Source organism: Oncorhynchus kisutch, linkage group LG27, assembly GCF_002021735.2.
Source record: "Oncorhynchus kisutch isolate 150728-3 linkage group LG27, Okis_V2, whole genome shotgun sequence".
NCBI classification, from domain to species: Eukaryota; Metazoa; Chordata; class Actinopteri; order Salmoniformes; family Salmonidae; genus Oncorhynchus; species Oncorhynchus kisutch.
The window spans coordinates 42,306,675-42,319,406 of record NC_034200.2 but is presented as its reverse complement, the minus strand read 5'-3'; the positions used below and the strand labels follow the sequence as shown (position 1 = coordinate 42,319,406).

At 45.1% G+C, this 12,732-nt stretch overlaps 1 protein-coding gene across 1 annotated transcript in view; it reads right to left on the bottom strand.

Moving 5' to 3' along the window:
- Positions 1-7,772: 7,772 nt before the first annotated feature.
- Positions 7,773-12,732, bottom strand: part of ak5 (adenylate kinase 5) — a 218,641-nt gene continuing 213,681 nt past the window's right edge. Inside the window, exons 13-14 of the mRNA XM_031807219.1 lie at positions 11,352-11,561; positions 7,773-7,962 (exon numbers count right to left, since the gene is read on the bottom strand). Of these exons, the coding sequence (XP_031663079.1) occupies positions 7,897-7,962; positions 11,352-11,561 (276 nt within the window). The 3' untranslated portion in view covers positions 7,773-7,896. The remainder of the gene's footprint in view (positions 7,963-11,351; positions 11,562-12,732) is intronic.

Genomic DNA, 12,732 nt, shown 5'->3' with positions numbered 1-12,732 from the left:
TTATTTATAAAAGATACAATCTTTTTGTTTTAGCAAAGCATCTTATCTACTACCATCTCTGAGGCATGATTTATGGTGCCATGATATCCACCATATTTGTTCAAGTAGAGTGGATGGAACACAGTGGGGTGGTGTACCTAATAACCTGGCCAGTGAGTATATACAATCTGTAGAATATTATATACAATAGGATGGTGTACCTAATAAACTGGCCAGTGAGTATATACAATCTGTAGAATATTATATACAATAGGATGGTGTACCTAATAAACTGGCCAGTGAGTATATACAATCTGTAGAATATTATATACAATAGGATGGTGTACCTAATAAACTGGCCAGTGAGTATATACAATCTGTAGAATATTATATACAATAGGATGGTGTACCTAATAAACTGGCCAGTGAGTATATACAATCTGTAGAATATTATATACAATAGGATGGTGTACCTAATAAACTGGCCAGTGAGTATATACAATCTGTAGAATATTATATACAATAGGATGGTGTACCTAATAAACTGGCCAGTGAGTGTATACAATCTGTAGAATATTATATACAATAGGATGGTGTACCTAATAAACTGGCCAGTGAGTGTATACAATCTGTAGAATATTATATACAATAGGATGGTGTACCTAATAAACTGGCCAGTGAGTGTATACTGCACAAATAAGTCAGGAGTCCAGGTTTAGCAAAGGAACTGCCTTTATTAAACGTTAAGTATTGACTCAACAAGTGCTGTGACATTGTCTCTTATGACAAGAAGCCTGCAACCAGCTATATAGAATAAAATGCAATAGTCTTAATAGTCTTTTGTTATATATATATATATATATCTATATATATATATATATATATATATATCTATATTCAGTACGCTTCTAAAGTTTGGACACAACTACTAATTCAAGGGTTTTCCTTTATTTTTTATTACTATTTTCTACATTGTAGAATAATAGTTGAGACATCAAAACTATGAAATAACACATTATGGAATCATGTAGTAACCAACAATGTGTTCAACTAATTTATTTAACCTGTTATTTAAGTAGGCAAGTCAGTTAAGAACTAATTCGTATTTACAATGACGGCCTACACCGGCCAAATCCCCTCCCCTAACCCGAACGATGCTGAGACAATTGTGCGCCGCCCTATGGGATTCCCGATCATGGCCGGGTTGTGATACAGGCCGGGATCGAACCAGGGTCTGTAGTGAAGCCTCTATCACTGAGATGCAGTGCCTTAGATTTCTGTGCCAGATTCTTCAAAGTAGCCACCCTTCTCTCAAACAGCTTCACCTGGAATGCTTTTCAACAGTCTTGAAGGAGTTCCCACATATGCTGAGCACTTGTTGGCTGCTTTTCCTTTGCTCTTTTTTAAATATATATTTTTTATATCACCTTTATTTAACCAGGCAGGCCAGTTGAGAACAAGTTCTCATTTACAACTGCGACCTGGCCAAGATAAAGCAAAGCAGTTTGACAAAAACAACACATGGAATAAACAGACGTAAAGTCAATAACACAATAGAATATCTGTATACAGTGTGTGCAAATGAAGTAAGGAGGTAAGGCAATAAATAGGCCGTAGTGGCGAAATAAATACAATTTAGCAATTAACACTGGAGTGATATATGAGCAGATGATGATGTGCAAGTAGAGATACTGGTGTGCAAAGAGCAGGAGAAATAAAATATGGGGATGAGGTAGGTAGTTGGTAGGATGGGCTATTTACAGATGGGCTATGTACAGCTGCAGCGATCAGTAAGCTGCTCTGACAGCCGATGCTTGAAGTTAGTGAGGGAGATATAAGTGAGGGAGATATGTCTCCAACTTCAGTGATTGTTTCATACTTATTTTCCACCATAATTGGCAAATAAATTCATAAAAAATCCTACAATGTGATTTTCTGGATTTTTTTTCTCATTTTGTTTGTCATAGTTGAAGTGTACCTATGATGAAAATTACAGGCCTCTCTCATCTTTTTATGTGGGAGAACTTGCACAATTGGTGGCTGACTAAATCATTTTTTGCCCCACTGTACATCATTGATGTACACAGAGAAAAGAGTTGGCCCGAGAATTGAACCCTGTGGCACCCCCATAGAGACTGCCAGAGGTCCGGACAGCAGGCCCTCTGATTTGACACACTGAAATCTGAGAAGTAGTTGGTGAACCAGGCGAGGCAGTCATTAGAGAAACCAAGGCTGTTGAGTCTGCCGATAAGAATACGGTGATTGACAGAGTCCTGGCCTAGGCCAGGTGACAAAGATTTTTGTCTTGGCCAGGTCGATGAATACGGCTGCGCAGTACTGTCCTTTTATCGATGGCAGTTATGATATCATTTAGGACCTTGAGTGTGGCTGAGGTGCACCAGTGACCAACTCTGCGGCCCGACTCATCCCAAACCATTTCAATTGGGCCGTTTTCCTGTTGAAAAACAAATGATAGTCCCACTAAGCACAAACCAGATAGGATGGCGTATCGCTACAGAATGCTGTGGTAGACATACTGGTTAAGTGTGCCTTGAATTCTAAACAAGTCACTGACAGTGTCACCAGCAAAACCCCCACACCATCACACCTCCTCCTCCATGCTTCACGGTGGGAACCACACATGCAGAGATCATCCGTTCACCTACTCTGCATCTCACAAAGACACGCAGTTGGAAGCAAAAATCTTACATTTGGACTCATCAGACCAAAGGACAGATTTCCACTGGTCTAATGTTCAATGCTCGTGTTTCTTGGCCCAAGCAAGTCTCTTCTTATTGGTGTCCTTTAGTAGTGGTTTCTTTGCAGCAATTCAACCACGAAAGCCTGATTCACACAGTCTCCTCTGACCAGTTGATGCTGAGATGTGTCTGTTACTTGAACTCTGTGAAGCATTTATTTGGCTTGCAATTTCTGAGGCTGGTAACTCTAATGAACTTAACCTCTGCAGCAATGGTAACTCTGGGTCTTCCTTTCCTGTGGTGGTCCTCATGAGAGCCAGTTTCATCATAGCGCTTGATGGTTTTTGCGACTGCACCTGAAGAAACATTCAAAGTTCTTGAAAGTTTCCAGATTGACTGACCTTCATGCCTTAAAGTGATGGACTGTTGTTTCTCTTTGCTTATTTGAGCTGTTCTTGCCATAATATGGATTTGGTATTGTACCAAATAGGGCTATCTTCTGTATACCCCCCCTACCTTGTCACAACAAAACTGATTGGCTCAAAAGCATTAAGAAGGAAATAAATTCCACATATTAACTGTTAACACACACCTGTTAACTAAAATGCATTCCAGGTGACTACCTCATGAAGCTGGTTGAGAGAATGCCAAAGCTGTCATCAAGGCAAAGTGTGGCAACTTTGAAGAAGCTCAAATATAAAATATATTTTGATTTGTTTAACACTTATTTTTGGTTACAACATGATTCCATATGTGTTATTTCATAGTGTTGATGTCTTCACTATTATTCTACAATGTAGAAAACAGTACAAATAAAGAGAAAAGAACCCTTGAATAACGAGGTGTCCAAACTTTTGACTGGTACTGTATATACGCAAAAGGCAATACGCTTGATGTGTAATCCGTGCTACCAATAGAATGCCTACTATATACGTGAGAGCATCACACACACATTGACACGAATCCACGCTCAGTACACACACACATTGACACGAATCCACGCTCAGTACACACACACATTGACACGAATCCACGCTCAGTACACACACACATTGACACGAATCCACGCTCAGTACACACACACATTGACACGAATCCACGCTCAGTACACACACACATTGACACGAATCCACGCTCAGTACACACACACATTGACACGAATCCGCACTCAGTACACACACACATTGACACGAATCCACGCTCAGTACACACACACATTGGCATGCATGCACACACAGTGCGCACACACAGTGCGCACACACAAACACACTCACACACAGACACGAATCCACGCTCAGTACACACACACACACACACATTGGTATGCATGCACGCACAGTACAAACACACCTCTGCCCACTAGACATCTGATATTTGCTTTCCAGCTAAGTGGGCAGAGAACTCTCTCTCTATGCCTCAGGGACAACAAGGCAGAGAACTCTCTCTGTGCCTCAGGGACAACAAGGCAGAGAACTCTCTCTATGCCTCAGGGACAACCAGGCAGAGAACTCTCTCTCTATGCCTCAGAGACAACAAGGCAGAGAACTCTCTCTCTGTGCCTCAGGGACAACAAGGCAGAGACCTCTCTCCTCAGGGACAACAAGGCAGAGAACTCTCTCCTCAGGGACAACAAGGCAGAGACCTCTCTCTCTATGCCTCAGGGACAACAAGGCAGAGACCTCTCTCTATGCCTCAGGGACAACAAGGCAGAGACCTCTCTCTCTATGCCTCAGGGACAACAAGGCAGAGAACTCTCTCTCTGTGCCTCATGGACAACAAGGCAGAGAACTCTCTCTGTGCCTCATGGACAACAAGGCAGAGACCACTCTCTCTATGCCTCAGGGACAACAAGGCAGAGACCTCTCTCTCCATGCCTCAGGGACAACAAGGCAGAGACGTCTCTCTCCATGCCTCAGGGACAACAAGGCAGAGACCTCTCTCTATGCCTCAGGGACAACAAGGCAGAGACCGCTCTCTATGCCTCAGGGACAACAAGGCAGAGACCTCTCTCTATGCCTCAGGGACAACAAGGCCGAGAACTCTCTCTATGCCTCAGGGACAACAAGGCAGAGAACTCTCTCTATGCCTCAGGGACAACAAGGCAGAGACCTCTCTCCTCAGGGACAACAAGGCAGAGAACTCTCTCTATGCCTCAGGGACAACAAGGCAGAGAACTCTCTCCATGCCTCAGGGACAACAAGGCAGAGACCTCTCTCCTCAGGGACAACAAGGCAGAGACCTCTCTCTCTATGCCTCAGGGACAACAAGGCTGTCTAAGCCTTTGATTTAAAATATTGTATTTGGCCTTTACTGCTATATCCCATAGAAAATCATCGAATAACACATTCAGATGGTTAACAGACCAAGTTTTAAAGTTCAGGAAATATTTGTAGTTTTTTGGGGGATATATATTTAACCCCTTTTCTGGGGGTCATACCCCTATACTTCCATTCATTTTTTTAAGTGGTACCAGTTACCTTCAGTCCTCTGACACTTATTGGGTCATAGAACAAGATGGAGAACACCATCCGATTCATGAGATGACACACACTAAAACACACACACTAAAACACACACACACACACACACACACACACACACACACACACACACACACACACACACTGACAGGCACACAGCAGGCAGCGGTATACTGTGTTTTCAACAGATTGGGATAGACTTCAGCGTTACACTGTGTTTTCAACAGATTGGGATAGACTGCAGCGGTATACTGTACGATATTATACTGAAACTAATGTCACCACTATCATTAGTAAAGTGTTAATTAATGCTAAAGCCTCTTTAGTGTCCAAGCAGTGGTTTAGTGGAGAATAAACACAGTTTACACACCTTATTAACATTTTGTTTTGTTTAGTTGCAAGCATAATATAATATAATACTATTTATCACGGAAAGCAGTGGTTTAGTGGAGAATAAACACAGTTTACACACCTTATTGACATTTTGTTTTGTTTAGTTGCAAGCATAATATAATATAATACTATTTATCACGGAAAGCAGTGGTTTAGTGGAGAATAAACACAGTTTACACACCTTATTGACATTTATATATATATATATTTATCACGGAAAAATGCTTTGAAAATATAAAGAGAGTTACTTTACTCAACACGAAATGCCTTCAGCGTTTACGCATCTAGTTGTTTATTCTGAACCACTACAGCTACAAATTACAAATAGAAGAGGTGTTCCCACTGCAGCATAGATATATGATGTACTTCCAAGACCATGCATTTCAGTGATTTCTATTTCTAAATGTCGGTGTGTGTGTGTATGAGAGTGTAAAAGTGTGAGAGTCTTGTGGCCGGGTCTCTTCAGAGTAGCAGAGTTGATACAGGCAAGGAGAAGGCTGCATCCCAAATGGCCCCCTATTCCCTATATAGTGCACTACTTTAGACCAGAGCCCTATTCCCTATATAATGCACTACTTTAGACCAGAGCCCTATTCCCTATATAGTGCACTACTATAGACCAGAGCCCTATTCCCTATATAGTGCACTACTTTAGACCAGAGCCCTATTCCCTATATAGTACACTACTTTAGACCAGAGCCCTATTCCCTATATAGTGCACTACTTTTTGCACATATGGCTCTGGTAGAAGGTAGTGCACTATGCAGGAAATAGGTGTCCATTTGGGATGCATCTGAGGAGGAGAGTAGTTCAGATCCCTGGGAACAGCGGTGGTAGTAGATAGACCTCTGGGGTGGTGGTAGTAGATAGACCTCTGGGTGGTGGTAGTAGATAGACCTCCGGGGCGGTGGTGGTAGTAGATAGACCTCTGGGTGGTGGTAGTAGATAGACCTCTGGGTGGTGGTAGTAGATAGACCTCTGGGTGGTGGTAGTAGATAGACCTCTGGGTGGTGGTAGTAGATAGACCTCCGGGGCGGTGGTGGTAGTAGATAGACCTCCGGGGCGGTGGTGGTAGTAGATAGACCTCTGGGTGGTGGTAGTAGATAGACCTCTGGGGTGGTGGTAGTAGATAGACCTCTGGGTGGTGGTAGTAGATAGACCTCCGGGGTGGTGGTAGTAGATAGACCTCTGGGTGGTGGTAGTAGATAGACCTCTGGGTGGTGGTAGTAGATAGACCTCCGGGGTGGTGGTAGGAGATAGACCTCTGGGTGGTGGTAGTAGATAGACCTCTGGGGTGGTGGTAGTAGATAGACCTCTGGGTGGTGGTAGTAGATAGACCTCTGGGTGGTGGTAGTAGATAGACCTCTGGGTGGTGGTAGTAGATAGACCTCCGGGGTGGTGGTAGTAGATAGACCTCTGGGTGGTGGTAGTAGATAGACCTCCGGGGTGGTGGTAGTAGATAGACCTCTGGGTGGTGGTAGTAGATAGACCTCTGGGTGGTGGTAGTAGATAGACCTCTGGGGTGGTGGTAGTAGATAGACCTCTGGGTGGTGGTAGTAGATAGACCTCCGGGGTGGTGGTAGTAGATAGACCTCTGGGTGGTGGTAGTAGATAGACCTCCGGGGTGGTGGTAGTAGATAGACCTCTGGGTGGTGGTAGTAGATAGACCTCCGGGGTGATGGTAGTAGATAGACCTCTGGGTGGTGGTAGTAGATAGACCTCCGGGGTGGTGGTAGTAGATAGACCTCTGGGTGGTGGTAGTAGATAGACCTCTGGGTGGTGGTAGTAGATAGACCTCTGGGTGGTGGTAGTAGATAGACCTCTGGGTGGTGGTAGTAGATAGACCTCTGGGTGGTGGTAGTAGATAGACCTCTGGGTGGTGGTAGTAGATAGACCTCTGGGTGGTGGTAGTAGATAGACCTCTGGGTGGTGGTAGTAGATAGACCTCTGGGGTGGTGGTAGTAGATAGACCTCTGGGGTGGTGGTAGTAGATAGACCTCTGGGTGGTGGTAGTAGTTAGACCTCTGAGGCGGTGGTAGTAGATAAACCTCTGGGTGGTGGTAGTAGATAGACCTCTGGGCGGTGGTAGTAGATAGACCTCTGGGTGGTGGTAGTAGATAGACCTCTGGGGTGGTGGTAGTAGATAGACCTCTGGGTGGTGGTAGTAGATAGACCTCTGGGGTGGTGGTAGTAGATAGACCTCTGGGGTGGTGGTAGTAGATAGACCTCTGGGTGGTGGTAGTAGATAGACCTCTGGGGTGGTGGTAGTAGATAGACCTCTGGGTGGTGGTAGTAGATAGACCTCTGGGTGGTGGTAGTGATGTTGTAGAGATGCGTGGGTTCCTCTAGCAGGAGTCCATGGCCTGACAGATCTGAGCAAACACCTCTTCAGGAGACCTCTCTGCATCAATCTGGGGGGAAAACACACGAAACAAACAAAGATTAGGATTCAATGCACCTTTGAACCTCTTGAATAACAACATTTACTGCCGAAACAGACCCTAAAGGAATTCTTTTTTTATGAGAATAAACATAAACGATAACTGTTGATGTTTCATAATTTTAGAAAGGTCTGGAACTCACCTTCTGGTCAAAATAGTTATATTCACTTTTTAGGACACAAGCTCAAGCATATAGTACAAATATGAAGAAAATATGAATTTTAAAAAACAAAAGTGGAACAATAGGGCATGAAATGACTTACTATAAGATTTCACATTTCTTATAACTGTAAAATAAACATGATACTACTTAGTGACTGTACACTATTGGCGCTATTTCATATTAACAGAGAATATTTTTCACGTTGAGAGCTCTATATCCAACTAAGGATGACTGTGTCTCGCTCTGCGTGGCCGATGTGAGCAAAACATTTAAACAGGTTAACAATCACAAGGCCAGAATACCAGGTTCTCAAAGCATACACAGACCAGCTGGCAATGGTCTTCATTCATCTTTCCTTGTCCTAACATGTTTCAAGCTGAACACCATTGTCCCTGTTCCCAAGGTAACCTAGCTACTGTAAATGACTATAGCATCACATCTGTAATTATGAAGTGTTTTGAAAGGCTGGTCATGTCTCACATCAACACCATTATCCCAGAAACCCTAGACCCACTCCAATTCACATACCGCCCCAACAGATCCACAGATGACGCAATCTCAATCACACTCCACACTGCCCTTTCCCACCTGGACAACAGGGGACATAACTACTTCCTGACGGGCCACCCCCCAGGTGGTGATCCTCAACATGGGGGCCCCTCAGGGGTGTGTGCTTAGTTTCACCAACGACTACGTGGCCACGAACAACTCCAACACCATCATCAAGTTTGCTGACGACACAACAGTAGTAGGTCTGATCACCGACTGCGATGAGACATGCTGGCTAAGTGTGCCTTGAATTCTAAATCAATCAGAAAGTGTCACCTGCAAAGCACCGCCACAACATCACACCTCCTCCTCCATGCTTCACAGTGGGAACCACACATGCGGAGATCATCCGTTCACCTACTCTGTGTCTCACAAAGCACCATCACACCTCCTCCTCCATGCTTCACAGTGGGAACCACACATGCGGAGATCATCCGTTCACCTACTCTGTGTCTCACAAAGAGACAGCGGTTGGAACCAAAAATCTAAAATGTTGACTCATCAGAACTAAGGACAGATTTCCACCAGTCTGTCTATTCTACTGCTGCTGTTTAATTATTTGATACTTTTATTTTCTATTTTTTACTTAACACTTATTTTTAAAGCATTGTTAGTTAATAAGGGCTCGTACGTAAGCACTGTAAGGTATATACATACACCTGTTGTATTCAGCATTTCACTGTAAGGTACAGTGCCTTGCGAAAGTATTCGGCCCCCTTGAACTTTGTGCCCACATATCAGGCTTCAAACATAAAGATAGAAAACTGTATTTTTTTGTGAAGAATCTACAACAAGTGGGACACAATCATGAAGTGGAACGACATTTATTGGATATTTCAAACTTTTTTAACAAATCAGAAACTGAAAAATTGGGCTTAATGTAATGTAAAATGTCAGCCATGTTCTTCTTGGGTATGACGCTACAAGCTTGGCACACCCGTATTTGGGGGTTTCTCCCATTCTTCTCTGCAGATCTTCTCAAGCTCTGTCAGGTTGGATGGGGAGCATCATTGCACAGCTATTTTCAGGACTCTCTAGAGATGATCTCTCCAGAGATGATAGATTGTGTTCAAGTTCGGGCTCTGGCCGGGCCACTCAATGACATTCAGATACTTGTCCATAAGCCACTCCTGCATTGTCTTGGCAGTGTGCTTAGGGTCGTTGTCCTGTTGGAAGATAAACCTTCACCCCAGTCTGAGGTCCTGAGCGCTCTGGAGCAGGTTTTCATCAAGGATCTCTCTGTACTTTGTTCCGTTCATCTTTCCCTCCATCCTGACTAGTCTCCCAGTCCCTGCAGCTGAAAATCATCTCCACAGCATGATGCTGCCACCACCATGCTTCACCGTAGGGATGGTGCCAGGTTTCCTCCAGACGTGACGCTTGGCATTCAGGCCAAAGAGTTCAATCTTGGTTTCATCAGACCAGAGAATCTTGTTTCTCATGGTCTGAGAGTCTTTAGGTGCCTTTTGGCAAATTCCAAGCAGGCTGTCATGTGCCTTTTACTGAGGAGTGGCTTCCGTCTGGTCACGTTTTGAGTGTTGATGTGTTCGTTTTGAGTGTTGATGTGTTCGTTTTGAGTGTTGATGTGTTCGTTTTGAGTGTTGATGTGTTCGTTTTGAGTGTTGATGTGTTCGTTTTGAGTGTTGATGTGTTCGTTTTGCGATACCTCCTTGAAGTGTACATTTGTTTACTACCTCACCCACTACCTCACCCACTACCTCACCCATTATCTCACCCATTATCTCACACCACTTCCTCACCCACTACCTCACCCACTACCTCACCCATTATCTCACACACTACCTCACACCACTACCTCACCCATTATCTCACACACTACCTCACACACTACCCCACCCACTACCTCACCCACTACCTCACCCATTATCTCACACACTACCTCACACCACTACCCCACCCACTACCTCACCCACTACCTCACCCATTATCTCACACCACTACCTCACACCACTACCTCACCCACTACCTCACCCACTACCTCACCCATTATCTCACACACTACCTCACACCACTACCTCACACCACTTCCTCACCCACTACCTCACCCATTATCTCACACCACTACCTCACACCACTTCCTCACCCACTACCTCACCCATTATCTCACACCACTACCCCACACACTACCCCACCCACTACCTCACCCACTACCTCACCCATTATCTCACACCACCACCTCACACCACTACCTCACCCACTACCTCACACCACTCCCTCACACCACTCCCTCACCCACTACCTCACCCACTCCCTCACACCACTCCATCACCCACTCCCTCACACCACTCCCTCACACCACTACCTCACCCCACTCCCTCACACCACTACCTCACCCACTACCTCACCCCACTACCTCACAACCCTACCTCACACCCCTACCTCACCCACCCACTACCTCACCCACTACCTCACCCACTACCTCACCCACTACCTCACACCACTGCCTCACCCACTCCCTCACCCACTCCCTCACCCACTCCCTCACCCACCCTCAAAGCATTGGAGGTGTGTGCAGAGAGGGAGATTCCATCATGTTTCTTATTTCCTTTGAAGTCAGTGAAGGGAAGTGAACAAGTGTACACTTTCGGATGAAGGGTAGAGAACCAGACCGTAGCACCTGACTCACCTTGTGTAGGAGCCTCTTGGGTTGGTAGTGTGATGTCACAGGTTGGCAGTTGCTGTTGAATCCCTCTACCCTCCTGCTGTTGTGTCTGTCTCTCTCTTGGTGGCTGCCTGTGGTTTGGGGGGTGGAGCGGGACAGGACAGGACACTGTAGCCTGGAGAACATAGTGTCAGGGGAACAGTCCAACAGCACCACAGCACTGGGCTCCCCCATCTGAGTGAGAGACAAACAGACAGACAGACAGACAGACAGACAGACAGACAGACAGACAGACAGACAGACAGACAGACAGACAGAAAAAGAACAGCTGTGAGCTCCCAAAGTATTGGGACGCGTTTAGTTGTCTTGGCTCTGTACTCCATGACTATGAGGTTAGTGCAGACTATCAGCCATTTATAAATTACAGCACTTTTTGTACTAAGTCCCCCCATTCTAGGAGACCCAAAGTATTGGGACAAATTAACTAAATGAATGTGTATTAAAGTAGTCTAAAGTTTATTATTCCTTGCATGCAATGACGACATCAAGCTTGTGACTCTACACATCTGTTGGGTGCATTTGCTGTTTGTTTTGGTTGTGTTCCTGATTATTTTGTGCCCAATAGAAATGAATGGTAAATAATGTAGTGTGTCATTTTGGAGTCCCTTTCACGTAGCCGAGATTCAATATGATGCTTCTTTCTATAATGTTCTCAACTCACCCTCTCCCTCCCTCCCTCCCTCCAGTAACCTGCCCTTGATACCCCTCTCCCTCCCTCCCTCCCTCCCTCCCTCCCTCCCTCCCTCCCTCCCTCCCTCCCTCCCTCCCTCCCTCGATCTCTCTCTCTCTCTCTCTCTCTCTCTCTCTCTCTCTCTCTCTCTCTCTCTCTCTCTCTCTCTCTCTCTCTCTCTCTCTCTCTCTCTCTCTCTCTCTCTCTCTCTCTCTCTCTCTCTACCTACCTACCTACCTACCTACCTACCTACCTACCTACCTACCTACCTACCTACCTACCTACCTACCTACCTACCTACCTACCTACCTACCTACCTACCTACCTACCTACCTACCTACCTACCTACCTACCTACCTACCTACCTACCTACCTACCTACCTACCTACCTACCTACCTACCTACCTACCTACCTACCTACCTACCTACCTACCTACCTACCTACCTACCTACCTACCTACCTACCTACCTACCTACCTACCTACCTACCTACCTACCTACCTACCTACCTACCTACTACCTACCTACCTACCTACCTACCTACCTACCTACCTACCTACCTACCTACCTACCTACCTACCTACCTACCTACCTACCTACCTACCTACCTACCTACCTACCTTACCTACCTACCTACCTACCTACCTACCTACCTACCTACCTACCTACCTACCT